The sequence below is a fragment of the Phyllostomus discolor genome, chromosome 5 (assembly GCF_004126475.2).
Source record: "Phyllostomus discolor isolate MPI-MPIP mPhyDis1 chromosome 5, mPhyDis1.pri.v3, whole genome shotgun sequence".
Lineage (NCBI taxonomy): Eukaryota > Metazoa > Chordata > Mammalia > Chiroptera > Phyllostomidae > Phyllostomus > Phyllostomus discolor.
The window spans coordinates 64515041-64536326 of NC_040907.2; the positions used below are offsets into that span (position 1 = coordinate 64515041).

General features: G+C 41.5%; 2 protein-coding genes across 2 annotated transcripts in view; one reads left to right on the forward strand and one right to left on the reverse strand.

The window, feature by feature from the left end:
- Nucleotides 1-20766, reverse strand: part of DDAH1 (dimethylarginine dimethylaminohydrolase 1) — a 140403-nt gene extending 119637 nt beyond the window's left edge. Inside the window, exon 1 of the mRNA XM_028513695.2 lies at nt 20302-20766. Coding sequence (XP_028369496.1) covers nt 20302-20604 — 303 coding nt within the window. The 5' untranslated portion in view covers nt 20605-20766. The remainder of the gene's footprint in view (nt 1-20301) is intronic.
- LOC114497783 (ubiquitin-like) lies at nt 11424-15171 on the forward strand. The gene has a single exon (XM_036026369.1). The coding sequence runs from the start codon at nt 13619-13621 to the stop codon at nt 14048-14050; it is 432 nt and encodes a 143-aa protein (XP_035882262.1). The 5' UTR covers nt 11424-13618; the 3' UTR covers nt 14051-15171.
- Nucleotides 20767-21286: the final 520 nt, after the last annotated feature.

Below are 21286 nucleotides of genomic sequence, written 5' to 3' on the forward strand. Positions count from 1 at the left end.
TAACTCTAGGAGTCTGTGAAAGCTTCAAGGAGGAGGGACATCTAAGCTAGGCTTAGTAGGTTGAATTCAGGGGTTCAGAAAGCATACTTTGTTTTAATTGTCAGAAAAAAGGGTGAAAGATTGGTGGTTTGTGCAACATAAGCATTGTGCCCAAGGCCAAATATTTAGGAACTTGACATATTGTTGCTTTGCAGGCCAGACCATGAACATCAATCAGAAGAAATGGTTAATGTTAGAAGCAAGTAAAGATACAAAAAAGAATAAAGCAGTCCATCTCTTCTTCCTAATGGGTATTGCTCAATGAAAATATGTTATGTTTTAAAGCCAGATAAACTTATCCCAACAGTTAAATGTCATCTGCAACTCTGATCATCTGTTAAAATTACAAACCAAAACGTTACCACCCAGTACAGATGTCTGGAATATTCAAATGCTTTGTTTTCTGGTGTATCTCTAATTGGTGCTTGTTAGAAGTTAAGACGCTCATGCTGAGCTGTACTGCCCCAGAGATTGTTCATGAACTTGCCTACAGTGGTGCTTTCAGGAAGAGGGAAAGCTGAAAACCAGATCAGCTCACAGTTGTTCATCTCCATGTCAAGCCCACCTTTTGTCCTATCCTTGGGCAGTGTTATTTCAAAGGCATTAAGGTAGAATTCCCACCTTCTGAGGTCCACTATCCCAAACCCTCTCCTTCAGGTTCTTTCCCCACTTGTTTTAGCTCCACCTTCCCCACCTTCCTTTCCCTCAACACTCCTGTCACCATCCCCAATCATGTAATTTCTGGCTTAGTATCATGAAGATGTACCAAGTTTCTGGGTAGAAACTGAGGATCTCATTTCCAGCCAGTTCACCCCCATTCTTCTCCTTCTTGCTTCCCATTTGCCTTCTTTTCTTCTCAGTCTCCACTCTCCTTGCAGCCTTTTATATTATGCCTTAAGTTTTACCTGGAGGCTGGAGAGAAGTGTTCTTCTCACTAAAGGGGTATAGGACAGGCAGGCCACCTTCAGCAGGAGAGAAAAGGTCATCATCATTGAATTTCAAAACTTGAAGGGCAGAAAGACAAGACTGTGGTACCCAGAGCATTTCTTCTTTCACAAGGGTTCAGTGTTCCGATTCACTTACTAGCAGGAGGAAGCTAGCTACACCGGAGACACAACCATTGCCCGTCTGTTCATATACAGGAATCTGCTCCGTCCACAGACTCCACAGCTCTAAGCAAACTTACTCTGGTCCTGGATCCTGAAGCACAGTTGACTGAATACTGGGCTCCTGACACAAACCCAGTGTTTCCTTAGGCTGGCCAGCTACCTATGACTTGGTTGTCTGGCTCAAAAAGTCAGAATGAGCCCATGAGACTCCTGATCTGGGAATCTGAAATGAAGGAACTGTAAGTCTGAGTCAGCTTGATATGGCAACTAAGTTATTGGGATATGAGGTAAATTCTGGACCGCAAAGAAAGCTGAAGTTACAAGAAAACAGAAGAGAATGAAGCAGATCCACAGAGAGGAGAGAGAGCATGAAGAAGAGACACTCCATGTTCCTAATGATTTTGTGGTTTCAACTTGAGAATATCCTTGCATTTTTCCTCCTTTTTCTTACAGTAGATGTCAATAGGTCTCTGTTGATTGCTACAACCCTAAAAAAAACTGACTAGAATATAAAATCACTGACCCAAGAATATGCTGGCTAGTCTTAGCCTGGACATAGATTTGATCATTTTCTATCAAGCTAGTCCCAAAGCTTGCCAAAGATTCAAACTGAATGACTAGGAATTGTAGGTTTAGTTAGTCTGAATTATGCAAAATGTTAACCAAAAGTTACACGTGCCTTTGCTTTCTGAAGTTTCTCATCAACAGGCTAATTTTCAATGGAAATACTGGAAAGATTTCTCCTCTGCAATACCACCTTCTTCCTTCACATTCAATCATTAAAACAAGCTAGCTGTGCCCCTGTGTCCATCACTTATAATCAACCTGAGGAAGACATGGAGACCTTGTACAGTGCTATGTGTTCAGCAGCAGATATCAACCGGTGATGCTCAGCAGCCAGAATCTTCACCACCCTTTCTTGTGAGAATACCAAGGTCTATTAGTTTGAAGCTGTTATCCTTGAAACACCTATCAAAATTCATGTTTTTTATTATTGCTAATCTTGTCCTTTAATTCTTTCAATCACGTCTGTTCTAAAGGATAAAGAATGGCAGGAATTGAGTGAGAGGTTCTGAGAATCCGGTTTATTTTAGAGTTGTATGAAGGATTCATTTCCTTCTCACACCACTGGCCTTTGTTTACAAGTGAATGTCTCTCTATGGCTCTCCTTCAGTGCAAATATTCACATGAAAAACATCTGCATAAGTGAGTGGTGTCACAATCTGAAGAAATGTGCTGTGCATCAATGGCAGCTCGAAGTTCCACATGGTGCAGGACAGTCTAATGACTCAAATGACCTTTCTGCTAAAGGATCTGCATCACTTCCTTTGTTCTAGTTTTGAACTATATGGAATTACAATAATGTGAATAATTTTTCTTCTACAAAAAACAGCACAAAACACAGGAAATCTATACAAACAGTTTTGACAATTGAGATGATCACTTTTTAATTTGTCTAATTAAACACAGTAAGATTACCTTTCTACTAGCAAAAGCCAATTTATTAAACTGTACTAAACTAAAGTAGGTTTAGTGAGAAATTTCAAGAACAAATTTATTAAATTGAGCCAGAAAAGTAGCATTTAATTGATAGCTCATTATTATAGGAGGTGGGGGAGGAGAAGGAAAATTAAGGGTACGTAGTCATCATCTTACCCTAAACTTCCTAATTAGGTGTAACTAGGTAGAACCTAATACATACTTTAAAATGTATGAGCATGTACTGGGTTTGAGTTCCAGCCAGCAGAATGGTCCCCCAGGGCAAGGCCAGTGACCAGGGATGGTTCCAAGTGCAAGCAGAAGGAAGAAGAGTCAGAATGACACCAGCATCGGAGGCCCCAGCAAAAGGAACCAGACTGATGAGTTAACCCTGGCATAAGGCAGGCTGGTGTTTGGCCTGATACATTTCCCAGGCAGCTATATGAGAGGGCTGGCATGACATGGCCCCAGATGGTGTGGCAGTAAGTTTCAGGGATTCTCTCACACAAGGACTAGGGGTTACCCTTGAGGTCTTTTGTGGAGGGATCTAGGGAAAAATATCAGCAAAGGGGGTCAAGATATAAACCAGTTAATGGGACCGGGGCACAACTTCAGCATATGAAATGAGCAAGGGTCATATCAGAATGAGGTTAACAGCAGAAATGATCAGGTTTACCTAGTGACCTAATGATCAAGGGGTCCTTTAATTTCCTCTGCTAATAGCCAGAGTGCTCCAAGAGCTTGAAACAGGACCAAGACAACTGGTGAGAATGATAAATTTAAAGTGCTGAAGCGCAATAAATACATGATAAATGATCTTATTTATGCTGTTATATATTGTGCTTCACACACTGCATGGGGTCCTGAAGGGAACCACGAAATTAGACCCAGGCACACAGAGAAACATTCCGGGCGGGTGGAAGTCCAAGCAGCTGTGGTGGGCTCCAGAAGTCAAAGTCATCCAGAGGCAGGTATCCACGGGGCAGGACTCTAGTCCTTTCCAGAGAGGAGAGGGAATATTCATATGAACAAAATAAGAGCTGTACAAACAGGAGCAACAACATGGGTAATACACTGATTTCTCTTAAATATGGGTAGCATTGGCCACCAGAGCAAGACTGAAGAGAGAGGAAGGGTAAGAAGCTAAGGGTTTAGCCAAGTCATCACAAAAGTTAAGTGTCTCGGTTCTGAGGTTAAGAGATGCTGGGACCCGAAGCCAGGCATGCTATCCTACCTTCCCTGCTCTAAGATACAGGGAGAAGAGCATCTAGGCATACTCTGTGCATCCCTACTCCCTCAACTAACACATAGGTGGACAAGAATTAGACAAGGTGCAGCCTGCTTGTGTTATTTCTAATATTGTGGTTTATAATATAGTTTGTCTTTTTGACTTGGGTGGTCTATGTTACCAACTAAGACACACACAGAGTTAAGGTAACATCTATTTTCAGAATAGTAACAATCTGTGTATATATTTTTCATGTAATTTTCACCTGATTACACTCTGGGGATATTGAGAAAAACTTGTGTAGGTATATGGATAGGATTAACTCTTGTTTTCCACTCCAAAGAGCCAGGGAGCACCTTGAGCTGGGGCCATTTCCAGGATTCCTGTTTAGACTTACACAGCATGTCCTCTGGTGTGTACAAGTGAAGGTCAAGGTTCTCCATGGGTTGTTTAATTATTTGGCAAGGGACCATGCCACCAAATATCAAGTCCAGACTAAATGCATGGCTGGAGATACTGGCCAGCCCCTCTATAGTTCTCCTGGGTCGGGGAGATTTCTGGGCTAGCCTTGTGGATGAGGGGTACAGGGATGAATAGTTGCTAAGCTGAAACCCTGTCTTCAGAAAGAAAAGCCTTTGTCTCTCAATCTTCTTGGTGCCCTCACCAATAGGTGGGACAGCTGTCCCTTGATGGCATCAAGCCTGTGGCTGTGGTATTTGTATCAGTATGGTCTCAAATTCTCTAATGATCAGCCTGCAAGTTTGTGCTTTCTCTGTGGTATGCTTGTCAAATGCCTGGGCTTGGGCATCAGAAAGACACGGCTCCGCATCTCAGCTTTACTACTTAGTAACTCTTTGACCTTAGGTAGGTTGTGTAACCTCTGCTCATCTGTTTCCCCATCTGTAAAATGGGGGGAATTGTATGGGAGAGATGAAGTAGGATAAACAAAGCAGCACACATAGCACACAATAAGTGGTAGCCACGTGTTTTCTCAGAACCTACCTCACTCCCAAACTCTACTTATAGAGTGCATATTCTGATATGATTATTCTCCCAAGTTTCTCATAGCAACAGGCCTCTTCCCCAGGAGTTCCATAAACTAGCTAGTCCCTTAACATGGGAAAAAAGTCAGGTGCACTCTGTGCCACTTCTGTGGGTCCTGCTATTAGAGTCCTGTGAGCTACCTGAGGCAGGCTGGGGGATGCCAAGGGTCGGTTGGAAGGCTTCAGCAGAAGACCATGGGTCCAGGAACCCATATTTAGCTGTCATGGCAGGGGGTCTGTGGTCCAATTCCTATGGGTGCTGAGCTTGGCGATCAGAAGTAGCCACTAGGTAATACCCACAATCAGGATCCTTACAGCGGGCTTTCACATTCATTTATTTAAACATCAGCACAACTGAGGCTGAATGGGAGCAGCATTATCCCCAGTTTACAGATGGAAATCCTGAAGTCCACCGCAAAAACCTCAACTATACCACTTTAAACTAGAAGTTTTCATGGGATTTACAACACCCAGAGTGAACCGTAATATAAACTAGGTAATCTGAGTGATAATGATGTATCAACATATGTTTTTCAGTTGTAACAAATGTACCATTTGGGCGGGGGATGTTGATAACTAGGAGGCTGTGCTAGTGTGGGGCCATGGCATATGGAAAATCTGTACCTTCTGCTCAATTTTGCTATGAACCAAAACCTGCTCTAAAAAATAAAGTGTATTTTTAAAAGATAAAATAAATAACTAAATAGAAGTTTTAAGACTGCTAGTTAAGGTCCTGTTCAATGTCAATCTACCTCTTTATTGCCTGAGAGAGAGGGTCTCTGGTAATACCATATTAGGCCAGTTATTTATTGTGTGATCAACAAGTATTTATTGCTTACTCTTTAATAAGAAGTCTTATTTAAGAACTAATACTGAAGGACCTTTCTAGTTAAGGTTTCTTATTAATTTTTTACAACTTTCTGAGGCAAGTCATCTTTTTCCTTCGTGGCACTTAGCACTGTTTTTAAGTATACATGCATTTGTGATTATTTATTTTATGTTTCTCTCTACAATTACACTGTAGTTCCATTAGGGCGGGTGTCATATTTGTTTACTTGATTAGTTTTATATATAGCAGGCACTCAATAATAATTGCTTGTTGGATAAGTAAAAGTCATGTTATCCCTTCTTACAGATAACAAAACTGTACCCAAAGGTTATTTGCCCAAGTTCACCTTGCTAATAAGAGGAAGATCTAGACTTTAGAGATGATGAAGCTTTTTAAGAGTAGCCTCTTTCTGTCAGGGCTCCTCTCAAAGGGTTTTCAGCTTAGTAATAATAGTGAGAGGAACACTGGTCAAATCTAGTCAGTTGGGAACATCAAGAATAAGCTGGCCATCTCCAGTCCATAAATAATAATGTTACTGCTACCATTTTGTACAATCTAGCACTTATCACAACAATGTTACTGGTGTAATCACATTTATGTAGGGCATCACAGTATTCAGAACAGTTTGATGTCCAATATCCTTGGGAAGCAGGCAGAAAGATATTTTACTGGAAACTGAAACTTGTAAATCGCCCAAGGTGATATAACCAAGAAGTGGAACCAAGACTGAGGTCAAGGTGGAATTGCACCTTGCAATGTAAGAAGAATTTTTAAAGTTCTTAAAAATGGAAAACATGTTAAATGGGTAAAGTTGGAAATGTGAATTCAAATCTAAGCACACATGAACAACCAGTTTAAGATTAAATAATAAGTTTAAAGGCAAACATTCTACAAGTATTCACTCACTGACAAGATTGGAAGTATGAAGAGAAATGATAGAGAGGGTGATTCAGTTGAGTGTGATGACTTACTTCTAAAAAGGTAAGGTGGAGAGAAGGCCAGTGCCCGCATTAGATCTGCTTTTAGGGTAGTACAGGTGCTGGGGAACTGGCCCAGCTGCCTGCTGAGGCTCAAGCAGATGCTTTTAATGTTCTTCCCATCCCCCTGGCATGTTTCAGGTAGAGTCACACTGGAGTCCAAAATATAAGAGCCATGAATCCCAACTCTTGGGCAGAGTCTCAAGGTCTGGGCAGGCCACAAGCAGCAAGGCCACACAGACAAAGGGATAGAGACCTCCAGTTTCCAGGGAGAGAAAGAAACAAGAAAAAAGCACAGCCTCAATCCTTATGGATTTGAATGACTGCCCTCTAGAAAGACAAAGCTGGTAACAGCAGAAAGAGGAGGGTTGACCTCGGATGGAAGAGCTACTCTTGCATGGTACTGCTAGGCACTTTAAAATATTTAATATTTCTAGTCATCATAACTAAGTTATAGGGCAGTCTAAACCACACCAGTTTTTACAGATGATGAACTGAAGCTCAACTTACTCAAGACTACACAGCTAATAAGCAGTGGAATCACAATTTGAATTCACAGCTGTCCTCTTCCACCCCTCAGGGTACACACAGGGAAAGGAGGAGAAGCACAGCTCAAGGAGTGTCTGTATAGGAGTCAGTCTGCCTCTGGAGTCAGTTTCAAAGCACGTGTCTCTAGATACCAGGCTCTGTGAGAGAGGGGCACATGCTGGGGATGATGATGATGACTGAAGTAACCTGAGGTAATGTGACAGCTCAAGTGACCATGGATTTGGGGAATGGAGCAAGCTGAGTCAGATGCAAGTGGGCAGATCATGGGGAACACGGGCAAGCAGAATCAGTAGAAATGAGGCTGGGGTCAACAAAACATGAAAATGTTCTGGGTTCTAATATGGCCCTTTTAATAAAGAGGTGTGCTTTCTAAACAGCTGCCATCCTGGGCTGTAATAACACAACATCATACTTTGATTTATAAATGAACACATCACTTCTAAGTTATACAAATACTCTATTGCATTTATGTAAGGGAATCCTTCATATCTGAAAATGTCTATTCACTGAAAAGAGCCCCAGACTTCCCACCTATTTTTCACCATGTTTCCACCCTTCACTTTTCTTCTCTTCCTCTCCATTTCCTAGATTTTGCTGCATTTAGATGGGTGGCTTTTCCATCCTGCTAGGTAACAAAAGGAGTGTCTGAGACCAAACTGCCCATTTGCTCAATGAAAGTCAAGCATCTCAGACACTGACACACACCAAAATTCAACTGTTGCCGCAATCGGCAAAGATTGTCAACAAAAGCTAAAGTGATAGTATTTATGTAAGTTTTGCCTTGGTCTCCTAGATAAGTAGATTTCAATAACAGTGATGCACAGGAAAAAATACACTGCACTGGAATCCACAACACACAATGGAACATGCATGTGCATGTATGTGTATAAAAGAAACAAAGGTTACACACACACAAAAAAAAACCCCATCATTGTCTTATGGGTAATGAATGCACTCTGATATTGCAATATGTTCAGTTTGATTCTAGTTCATCTACAAAAAAAACAAACAAAAAGTGGAGTGACCCACTAGGTGGACTTCACGATCCACTTCTGAGCTGAAAGTTGTAATTTGACAATCACAATGCAGACCCAGAATGTGAGGATAAATCCATGGTGTTAGAGGAACACCCACGAACAGGTGAGCACAGGAGGGTAGGGAAGGCCCCGAAACTGTCTGCTGTCCTTCTCCTCCACTGATAGCTCCAGAAAAGGGTGAGCAGGAAGGGAGGGTGACATGGAAGTGACCACAAACTCAAAGAGTCCGATGAAAAAGGAGAATCTATGTAAAATATTTTTCTCCTGGCAAGTGGTCCACCAAGACAATGTAACTCAAGAACTTCTCTAATCATTTTTGATGACCCACATTACTAGCAGGTGTTATTCACAAGGAGGGATTGTGAGCAAACTGATTTTATCCAAACCTTACTTAGGATGAGTATAAATTCTCTGTGTGTGTATTTTAAAAACAGGCCAAAGGATGGTAGCTGTCACATTTGCAGAATTCCCAGTCATCAGGCTGACCTCAGGGCAGGCGAGTGTTGCAGGGAGCGTGTACCAGATGACAATGGAGCCCTCAGCCATGCTGAGGCCAGTGAGCTATATCTTGTATGTTTTTCTTAAGTTCAAGAAAATGTTCTAACTTAAATCCCTGTCACTCCTCCCTTTCCCTAAGAAGCTTCTCTCTGGGATCCAGTTCAGAACAATATTAATCCTCATTTTTTCTTGCAAACCACTCAGAGGGTTCAGTTATCCAGCTCAGTGCTCACAAAGAAAAATGCAGACACAGACATGACAATCTCACTACCCATTTTTTCTCATGCAATTATAGCTACAAGACACATAATCCCAAGCCCTTTTCCTACAAACTCACAATTTCTCCAGTCACAGCCACACCTTGTTTGCCAGTCATTGAAGTCTCTTATCAAAATCTTCAAACCACTCCTTTTGCAGAGGCAAAAGAGCATGTGTGAAGGAGTGCACTCCACTCTTAGTACTGGCTGCTCGGCTGTGAAAAGGGGGTTACACTGAAAATAGATGCTGTGTTTTCCCTGTAGCCACAGATCCACTCGTTATAACCAGTCAAATACACTGTGAGAATGAACCACAAACTGTATGTCAGTCTAAACGTCTCATGCTTAATGAGCATTATCACCATCAAATATGGCTTAAATAGGTTACCTAGGGAAGAAGATTAAATTTCCCTTGGGAATTCTTCTGTAAAGGCTTAACGGTGGATTTCCACCTATTTAGTATTGCAAAAGTGTGAAAAGAAATGATAAAAACAGTGTTTTACAAGGTCCCTTCATAGGCCTAAAGGCAGTGGTCTGAGAATGACATAAACACTATAATTGTTTTAGCACATTATGTGTTTTCACACATTCTGGGATTCTTTGAACAACAACAAAAAAATGTTGTGAGTTTCCATTCTCATTCCAAGAGTGCCCACCACCAAATCCTGACCTTGGACCCACAGGCTACTGGTAGGAAGATGTAAGAACGCAACCCCTCCTGAAGCAAGGGGGCATGGGGTTCAGGACGTGCTGCTTCTCTTGCATTGACCCTCAAAAAAAAAAAAAAAAGAAAAAAAGATGCAAGTTCAGATGGAAGCTATGCTTTTTTTGTCTTAATCAATGTAATCTTCCCTTAATTGGTTTAGAATGTCACCAAAGAAGCAGAGTTAGAATCAGCTTCTAGCAAATGGTAAAGACCACCATCTTCCTCCTCCTTTTTTCTTTTCTTCTTCTTTTTTTTTCTCTGGATGGGTAGGGGTCCAAACAGCCAGGACATCACCACTGTAAGGAGTGAACCTAGGCAAGCAGAAATCAAGCAAGACTTGATATGCTAAAGAAACATTTGCAATTTTGAGCATGATTCCCAGAACATGCTGGCATGCTGGGAAACAGGCATGGCCCTCTAGAGCTTCTGTGGAGAAGCCAAGTGGCACAATGTGTTTGCAAGGATTTTCACAGTTTTTTTTTTTTACCCATGAGCCAGAGTAACAAATATATTTTACATACCTGATCAGTACACATACAAACACATTTGTATATAAATGAAAAGAGTTTTATAGAACAATACTGAGCCAACTATGACATTTTCTATTGATTCTATTACAATAAAAATGAATGAGCTGGTCCTGATCCTCTAAACTGATTTTGTGACCCCACTATAGGGGGTGGATAGCAGCAATCTGATGGGGACACACAACCATACAAAAAGCCTGGTTTTGAAGCTGTGCTCTATTCAGAGTTAAACTGCTTGTTTAACTCTGATCAGTCCCCTTTTGGACTAGGGCCCCTCTCCTTAGCACCATTTTCTCAGAGAAAGGGGAGCTGGAAGTCCAGGGCCCTGGAGGAGGACTCAGATGGCATGCCGAAAGTTAGAAGAGCACCAAAAGCAAGAGCAAAATGGTTTGAGTACCCCAAAATAAAGCACCAGGTTTAAATTTCTCCACATAAACCTCTTGAATTGTAAAATATGTTTATATCACAAATGACCTAAAATATGGCCCAATATCAAACTGCAGTTATATTGTTCTTTCTTCATAAAGTGATGGTTTCTTTATGACTAAAAAAATAATCATTAAGAAAATAAAATGAATATGTTTTTTCCTATTATTATAACTGCACCAAGATGATTTAATTAATTCCAGGTTTTCTTAATAATTTCAGGCTAAAAATGTCTATGTTTACACAAGCATTATCTGCAAGTTTAAAAGAATTACATCAAAACCTGTGTTCACAATTTTAATTTGTGCACAGCTTCCTACAGAAAGCCGCCATTTAAATAGTTATTTTTTACCTTTTTGTGTTCACTCAGAAATATAACTTTATGCATTTTGGAAGAACAAAGTCAAAGTCTTTGACTTTTGAAAATGGAACTCAATTTTAGCACCAGGAAGGGAAATTAGCATATGTGTGGAGGGTTTCTAAGCAAGAACTGCCCTGGGCAAGTTGAAACTTTTAGTTATAACAGAAAAACACAACTTACAGCACATAACTTGTTCCCACTTGCTCTTCATTCCTTTGAGCCATCGATTTAAATGTACCACAGAAACATCAAACAGGATACACTGACGAAGGTGATGTGTAATAGTAGAAATTATGTGGGTCTAGGACTCATGCTCTTTCAATGGCTTTTAATTAAAGTTTTCTATAGGAAAAATTATTTATTAAATGTGCTATAATTGGTTGAGTAAGCAGAGCTTTTGAAACAGAACTAGCAAATTCAACTTCATTTCATAATGGATTATCATTAGCAAGGCATGAGTTTATATGACTGGTTAATTAAGTAGAACAAGTATAATGTCTTAGGCTGAATAAAATTCAATATTTTTTATTCATCAAACCATAATCCCACATTGTGAATATAAGTTATCATAATTTTCCCTTCCATTTTTCCCCATCTCCTTTCTTCCTTCTCACCTTCCATGTCCACCCCAAACACAACCTGAGTTCCAAAAGGAAAGCACAGCCTCATCCAGCTGAAATGAATACATCATATCACTACAAAAACCCCAAACTATGGTTCCCTGACCCCTAGAACAGTGTTCTATCCCTACCACACTGCTTTGTGTAGCAAGTACAAGATGCAACCCATAATTACAGATTCAAGCTTAATTTAGGCTGCACTTGATTTATTAGTATGAGATTCAGTGGTGTCTACTGACAAGATGAAGATTTGTGAATAAAACACATTTCAATATCAAATAGAAAATAGTTTCGCTTACCTGCCATTGACCCTTGAACAACATGGGTTTGAACTGTATGGGTCTACTTGTATGTGGATTTTTTTCAATAAATATACAGTTGGCCCTTTGTATCCCCAGGTTTTGCATCTGTGAATTCAATCAACCACAGATCAATATTTTTCATCCATGGTTGGGAATCTGCAGATGTGGAGGGCTAACTATATGCATTATTCTATACCATTTTTAAAAAGGGACTGAAGCACCCGTGGATTTTGATATCCATGGGCATCTTGGAACCAATCCCCTGCAGACACTGAGAGATGACTGAGTTTGGGGGGAGTCAAAATTTATAAATGGATTTTTGACCACTCAGGGGTCAGCCCTCTAACTCCCACATTGCTTAAAGGTCAACTGTATACCTATATATATTACAGATGCCAGATTTGCCTGACATACCCTAATGTGGCAAATTGTGACCAAAGGGAAAATACTACAGTCCAGTCCAATGACATCATTCTACAACTTTAAGAAATGAGTCTCAAACTTGGAGTCCACCTCAGGATTGGTTACACTGTTCCAGGCTGTGCTGGTGAAGAATCATGGAAGGGGTGCCAGACCCTTATGGAGCAGGCAAGAAGAGCAAAGATGGGAGTACAGTTAGGAAATGTGTTGTGCTAGGCCCCAAATCTCTCTAGGCCCCAAACAGGAAATACAGTTAAAGATGAGGTTCTCTTGGTGAACTTGGACCTGGGGATCCAAAAATCTCAGAGATCTGAGAGGGCACAGGAGGGCTTTTTTCACTCCTGCATCCTTCCCAACATTAATGAGATCGGTTCTTTCTGTACTATCACCCTCATCCTATCTGATAGTGCTCTCTCTATCTGAAGGAGGCCCCTCTCTGCCTTCCCTGGGTTACTTCTAGCTCAAAAATTACTTCTTCTGAGAAGTCCTGGCATGGGCGAGACACACTTACTGCAGTTTCCATAGCACCAGACAGAGCTCTGTCATGAAACCAGTCCTCTTGCTCTGTGAGCGTCTGCCACCAGTCTACCTCCCTGACTGTGAGGTCCTTGTGCGCAACAGTCAAATCTAATTTGTTTATATCTCCCCAGCACCAAACATTGGGTCTGGCAAGTAGTAGACAGTTGCTGAATACACAAACATGTATGAGTGATACAACTCTTATTCCTTCACCTTTAAAAAGAACAGTAATTTTAATGCAATCATGGCACTCATAATTACTGCTATAAGCAAATTAGAAAAATAATATTTTTAAAACAAAATAAGAACAAAGGAATCAAGGCAAATTTTTAAATTAAAGCAAAGGTTTATTTATTTATGCATATTCAAATCAAGCAAAATATTGATGTGTTCACCTTCACTGGAATGACAACTTACCACTATATGCCCATCCAGCTGCAAAAAGGGGTGTGCTTAAAAGTTGAATTCCCTTTAATTTGCTAATCTAAACTAAGTCACATTTGCCCACATGAATTTGTTGGGAAAAATTAAACCAACCCTGTAATAATTTATACTTTTATCTTTGTACTCTGCTGGGCTGATTTCTCTGGATATATCTGCCTGGATGATCTAGACATTTAAAAGCACAAGTCTAAAGTCTGGTGATTTATCTTCCTTTCTGATCCAACATCTGCAGTGGAATTGCCGCCAAGATGCAGATTTTCATGAAAACCCTCACGGGGAAGATCATCACTCCCGAAGTTGAACCCTCAGATACAACAGGAAATGTAAAGGCCAAGATCCAGGGTAAGGAAAGAACTCCTCCTGAGCGGCAAAGACTGATCTTTGCTGGCAAGCAACTGGAAGACGGACGTACTTTGACTACAACATTCAAAAGGAGTCCAACTCTTCATCTTGTGCTGAAACTTCGTGGTGGTGCTAAGAAAAGGAAGAAGCCTTACTCCACTCCCAAGAAGAATCAGCATAAGAGAAAGAAGGTTAAGCTGGCTGTCCCAAACTACTACAAAGTGAATGAAAATGGCAAAATGAGTTGCCTTCTTTGGGAGTGCCCTTCATATGAATGTGGCGCTGGAGTTTTGTGGCCAGCCACTTTGACAGATGTTGTTGTGGCAACTGTTGCCTGACCTACTGCTTCAACAAACCTGAAGACAAGTAATTGTACACAGGTTAATAAAAAACAAGAATTAAAAATTAAAAAAATAAATAAACGAAGTCTGGTGATTTATTCCTTTCCATGTGATGCTACTGCTTCTCCAGCACTCAGCTTCAGGAAGACATTATACATTTTCAAATATTAAATTATTTGACAATGACGAAGTGAACTTAGGATGGCATTACATACATGCATTTTTTAATGGAATTTGTTGTTTGAGATTACAAATCTGCCCCTCCGTTTGAATGAAAAGTACCTGATTATGAAATGAGCTTAAGGATGCTGATAGATTTAATACCTAATACCAGTTTAGGGAAAGCAATGAAAGCCAGCCTCAAAGATCAGGGGAGCATTTTGATGAAACATCAGGGGTTTAGTTATGGTAAATAAATATTTATTGACTACTTGGGGTGAACAATCAACACACTGTGTTCTGTTTAAGATATAAAAGAAACTTTTCACTCTCTCATTAGATTTCAGTTATTTTATCTTTAGTTACAATAGTCATGATTAGGGGGATTAACTCTAACCTATGTCCAGATCTCCAGTCAGAAAACTGGGCTTTCTGAAGTGGCTACAGATTTTAATAATGAATGCCATAAAATAAATAATAACCACTACTCACTTTTTAAACATGCGTCTCCAAATTTATACTGAGGTTCATAAGAGGCCATGAATAATTAATTTATGATGAAAGACAGTGGAAAGTAAATCTATTTGTTCAAAAATCTTAAGTAGATTTTTGTGTGTTGTGGTTTATAGTAACAGACAGATACCTACCATTATGATAATAAAATTAATTTTGAAAAAAATCCGAGCTCATTAAGAATAAAAAACCTGCAAAAGCAATTTTCCAGCATATCTGAATTATAAGAGATCCATCCCTGCCTTCTTAGTCTTATAATGATTCTCTAATGATTCTAGGAATCTCTGTAGAAAGCTCATTTTCGCTAATAGTATCTAATAGAAGTTACTCCCTACTCATCATGTTCTTTATTTCAAGGCTTTCAAGATCAACTGCATGGGAATAGATTACATTATTGGATGCATCCCAGTTTCCAAGACACATCAATTTCCAAATGCTTACTGCTAAGGCCACGTAGACGAGCTGAAAAAGAAGCTGAAAGGCAGCAGTTGTTCTCAGCAGCTAGAGGGGACAATTTATCAAGAAGCATTAATCTGCTGCCATGTGAGGAGCCTCCAGCAGGTTCACTTTCCATCCTGGTGAGAAAGTAATTTCTAATTATGGTTTATGGTAGTTTTCTCACCTGAAGTTACACAGCAGTTTAAGGAAATGTGTGTATTTAAAAAAGCAGTCATCCAGTCTTCTGGTAAGTAAGACACAACTACGTACCACTGTGCCCAGGCAATTCAGGGGTTTCAGGTAAATGACTGAATTATTATTTTTAACTAAAATAGAGACAACCTAGAGAAGGGAAGTAAAATAATTCACTTAGTTAATATCCAAATTAGATCACATATTGTTAATGTGTAAAATGGATTCAGTTAGTTATTACACTTTAATATATTGATTTAATGATCTGTAATGATTAACCACAACTGGGAACAAGCACTTCAAACAAAAATGACCTTCACATTCTCATGAAGACTTCAAATCTGTCACTTATTAGCTATGTGTGATTTTGGACAAGTTATTTAACCTTTGTCACCTAAGTCTCAGTTTTGTTGTCTTTTAAATAGAGTTAATAATAATAAATACCATCTTTTGGGATTCACACACACACACGCACAACTTGGCACATGTTAAGTAGTCATTAGACATGATCTTGATGCTCACCTTGCCTCTGGGATCAGCATAATTATGCTTTTTCCTGACCAGAGAACAAACCCAGGACCAAAACATGTAGGTCTGAATAGTTAAGTGCCTCCAAAGAAGGGGACATTCTATCCAAATATGTATTGCTCATCCCTTCCATTTACGCTCCTATGCCCCAATGCCCCACCCCATGTCTAATCTACTTTGGAAATTTATTACCTTGTGCTAGGCACTGCTTTCTTCCAAAGAGGTCCCTAAAGATGCAAATGCTCTGGGAAAGGGTAATTAAAGCCATTATCACTTTGTGAGGATGAGTTTGTGTGTTCTTCCCCCTGGATGGAGTATCTGACAGATTAATACTTGGTACCTGGGAAAGGACAGAAGAGCTGTGAAAGAAGGGCGAAAGGGCACAGGATATATTTCACAATTTTGCCTGAGTAAGCTTTGTCAGATGGTCATGTATTAGGCACTAAAAACCTTCAGTTACCTTTAGAAGGAAACTGAAGCAAATGTCATTAGTAGTTGCCTCTGTGGAAAGGAACTGAGTAGTCAGGTACAAGAGTGGAGGATGGAGGGGGAGGGAGGGGAGGGAGGAGAGGGGTGCTTTCAGCGCATGTCCTCTTGTCCCTTTGAAATGTGGTACTTCAGGCAGGTATAATCTATCCAAATTTTTAGTTAAAAGAAAACATTCTCACACCCTGTGACTTACCTTACTTCTGTATTTTTAGATATTTGTTTATAGGACTTTGACATTTAGAAATTGATTTTTCTCTCTAAAAAGTAAGTTGGAGTCAATTAAAATGTGATTGGTTTACCAAGGCTAATGTATTTATTTCCAAAGTATTAAACATATTAAAATATTCATATTTCTGGAGATACAAAATTACTAGACAATTAACCTTTGCTGACTTTCTGTATAGACAGTTTCTTCACCAAAACTTAAGCTTCCTGCAGACAGGACCTGTGATTTATTAATCTCTGGAGGCCCAACTGTGGCAAACACAGAGCTTTTCCAGAAGGATTACTTTCTTAAGTTCCATTCTCAGTCCTTTCTTCCAAGGAAGAAAAGTCATTAAACATAACGTGATGCTTTGATTAAGAAGGAAATTCTCAGGAATTTTATTAAAACAAAACAACAACAAAAGGGAGAGACAGGGAAAGGGAGAGAAAGAGAAAAATCTATACTTGTAATGAAAGTTTTGGGATTCTACAGCATGGGAATGCTTGCAAAACACCAGCTATGTCACAATGAGGAAAAACTAGGTTGGTCTAAAATCACTGACACATTTGTTCAAAAATGTACTTGTTGCATGGCTATTGTGTGCAAGGCCTTGGGGATAAAATGTTGAACATGGCAGACATGACCCCTGCTCTCACGATTTTCATAATAGTGGGAGATACAGAAAGGTAAACAGGCAACTACCATGTGGTGTGATAAGTACCATAAAAGGGAGGACAGAAGGCTGGTTATGGGTGCTCATAAAAGGGGAATGAATCTTATGTTTGGGAAAGTGATATCTAGTATCACACTGATTGGGACTAGAGCTTTGGAGTCCTGCAAACCTGAGTTCAAATCTTGGTTTCACTGGTTTCAACCTATAACCTTGGCCAATTTATTTAATTTCTCTAAGCCTCAATTTCATTAACTTTAAAGTAGGAATAATGCTACATTGAGCTTAAAGGGCTGATGTGAACACGCATTGAAATTCATGTCATAAATCTGGCAGAATGTTTGGTAAATGGCAAGCACCCAATAAAGATTTGCCAATAATTTTAATGGGAATAGTAAATGAAGAACTGAAGCATGAGTACAACTAGGTAAAGTGGGTAGAGGAGGGTAGAAGAACATCCCAGACAAAGGACAAATGCATACCCAGGAAAGCAACACCATGGTGAGCTTGAGGCAGCTGGGGTGGGGTCAGAGGTGCAGCTGAAGCTGAAAAGCAAACAGAGCTAAGCTCAATGGGTTTGTCAAGTTTGTTAAAGGCCCCTCAAGACTTTTAATCATAGGCGGGGCAGGATCAGATTTGAGTTTTAGAAAAACCAGCTTGGCCACATGTGGAGAATGGAATGGAGGGTGAGGAGACAGCAGGCAAGGGGATCAGTAATAATAATTTGAAAACAATGCTTGGCTGTGGAATTTCACAGTTAGGAAGGCAGGTGTCACATTAAAAATATACCTTAAAAACACTCCAACAAGGGCCTTAACATAATTATTATCAGCTTGTTGGTATTAGCTAATTAGCATTTCATTCATTCATTTATTCAGTCACTCAACAAGCACGTATTAACACTACTGAGGATGAGAACTGGTGCTCTGAAAGAGTTCAAACAGAGCTGGTTACTCTGCCTGGCTTGCTTTCTAGAAGCACCCATTCCCAAATGACTTGGTTGGAAGGTCTGTTACTCTGGTGACCCAGATCACGTGCAATGGCAAAGGTGTTTTCAGAGAGACCACACACCAGCAGGAAGCTCAAACTGGGAGGCAGTGCTACATAGATTAGGATGGAACCTAAGTCGTGAAGATGACTCCCCTTCACCCTGGGAAGGGAAAATGTCACGTTAGTTACATCAGTGTATATTAGGCTTCTTACTGCTCGAGAAAGAGTAAATCTTCCATGACCCATTGTTAAATGAACACTAACCAATGTTCATAAAATGTCCTGTCCTATAAATTTCAGGTGTATTAATACATGCATTACAACAACTCTATGATGTAGGTATGTGTCCACTTTACAGGTGAGAAAACTGAGGCAGGAGATACTCCCCAACATCACAGAATTAGATACAGTTTGATGTTCTTATCCACTACATTATGTAGCCTCTGGCAGTGGGCCACCAGGCTGATGTAAGAGTAAACTCAATTTAAAATGTATGTCTCAAAAATCTGACAGGGAAGAAAGATTATTGTCCACTTTAGTATCAGGAAGGCCAAAATTTGGAAGGTTTTATTATAGGAATAAAATGAAATGGATGATTAAATATGTGACAGTCTCTTAACAGGAAATTGAACTACTATGCTCATTAAATGAGTACTATTTTGAAATGGCTTTTGAAATCTATTTTATTCCTTTAAGTACAAACCACAGCTCTGCTATATGGCCTAGGACACATTAGAAAGTATTCAAGTAGAGTTGTATGCTTACCACTTTAAAATAGAGTGGGTCATCTCACAGACTCAAAGATGGAGAGGTATTGCAAAAGAGATAAAAGAGCTAGAAGAATCAGACCTGTTACTTTTTTGGTTTTCTGCTAAGGTATAGTGAAAAAAAATGCTCATTATCTCATTGAGAAATAAATGGAATATGCTTATTCTCTCAGAACATGTAAGGTTCTATCAACCAAGCAATGAAGCATGTGTAGAATATGCTCTAAGAGGCGTTTGAAAAATGAATTGAATAAAGGCAAAATAGGAAGAAAAAAACCCTCTAATCCTCCAGATATGAAAGAAACCACCAGCTTTCTGCAATGCCACTTCATGCCAATAGCAACACAGAGTCTTGAGCCTGAGCTCTCAGAGGGCAATGAGAGAAATCCCAGCCCATATGGCATTTTTAAATCCAATCTCACTCTATTTGTCTCTTCCCACAAGCCTACCTTGTGTTTAAAGCAATCACGGCCATGTTCACAGCTGCAATATTCTAAAGTAGTCACTATCCCCTGAGAACACAAAAATACCTAATTCTTACGAATTAAAAAAATATTGAGGATAAAAACTATGGAATTTGTGAAACAACCATTTCTAATTAAACACACACACACATGCGCGCGTGCACACATACACACACACACACTGAAAGCCGAGTACAGCTTTTCAACTTAGCCTATTTCATGCTCACATTTGACCCCAGTTCACCAACAAACCACTCTCCTTGTATTTATTCACTTGCCGGTCCCTATCTGCGGACTCACTTTCAACCCCTGAAAAGTAACTTGAGACATCCTATGTCCGTGCACACCGACACCCCCTTAATTCATATGACCCGCCCTACTCCCAGCTCCAGGTAGGACTTGGGGGGGGGGGGTCCAGTGTCACCAGGTGGTATAATCCCCTGGAGTCCTAGCCCAGCCTCCACTCGCCTGCTCGGAGCAGCGCCCTTCCCTGGCAAACACTCTGGGTTGTACTGTCTTTGCTGCTTTGTAATTTTTACAAATAAAAATGCTTGTAAGATGGATTCCCCACCCCACCCACCTGCCCGAGTCTGCACAACCACTCAATCGGGTCCTCTCCAAGGCACCCGTGCTGCGCCAGCAGCGGGGAGGCGTGAACAATGAGGTTCTCTCTCTCTGCCTCGCTTATACACACCCTCATCCCCAACTGGGAAGTTTTGAACTAGCCCGGGGGCCAGTTCCGCGATTCCCCGGGCAACTTCGTCTGGAGCATCAAGGGAGGGCCCCGCGCGCAGCCCCGGCCGCGCCCCTCGCGTCGCCCGGCGGGCAGTTACCTCCTTCCTCCGGCTCGGCGCCCCGGGTCGGGTTATGAGGGCCGTCTCCTCGCACACCACGGCCACGTCCTCCACGAACACGCAGTCCGGTAGGCTCTCGTCGGCCGGTAGCGTCACCACCTGCAGCCCCAGTTTACTACCCAACACGCCCACGTAGAGCTGATACTGCCGCTCCGCGCGGGCGAAATCCACCTCGTCGCCCTTGGCGCGCCTCAGCGCGTGCTGGCAGAGGGACTCGGGCAGCGCCCGAACCACGGCATGGGTGGCTCGGCCGAAGGCGGCGGGGTGGCCGAGGGATGCCATGGCTCCGGGCAGCGGCGAGGCGGCGGCTCCGGGCAGCGGCAGGTCCTCCCGCGAGCAGCGCGCGCCGAGACTGCGAGCGCCCCGCGGCTCCCCTTGGCAGCCGGCGAACGTGGTACTAAAGCCGCCCGCTCGCGCCCGGAGCCCTGCCCGCGCGACTGAGCATGCCCAGAGCCCCGGGCGCCGGCCCGCGCGCAGCTCGCGCGCCCACCCGGCGCTCCGGGGTTTTGCTGCAGCCGAGGGGGAGTGGAAGTGGCGAGCGCCGCACGGAGAGTGGGGCTGGGGGAGGCCAGTGTGGAGCGGGAAGTGTGAAAGGTGGGCGCAGGTGCGGGAACCTGTTCGGCGAACAGTCACCGAAGTCAGACCTGACGCTGCCTATATTCCGGCGCAGGTGCACACTACACATCTCCTAGGCGAACTTGGAGATGGCAGCTGGAGGGCTTCTTGGTGGTCAGGCGGCAAACGATGGGATTATTCTTTTGTGGATACATACTTTGACCTCTCTCCCTGCTCTCCTGTTCTCAGGTTGCCCAGCACGTGGTACCCTCCACCCCCCAGTTCTTAAGGTGAGACTGTCTTCTCACCCAGGTTCACATTATCTTGACTGTCTTTGCAAATGGCCCCTTACCCCATGTGAGATACAAGATTATGAAAAAATTGAATTCCTGTCATTGAGAAAGAGGAA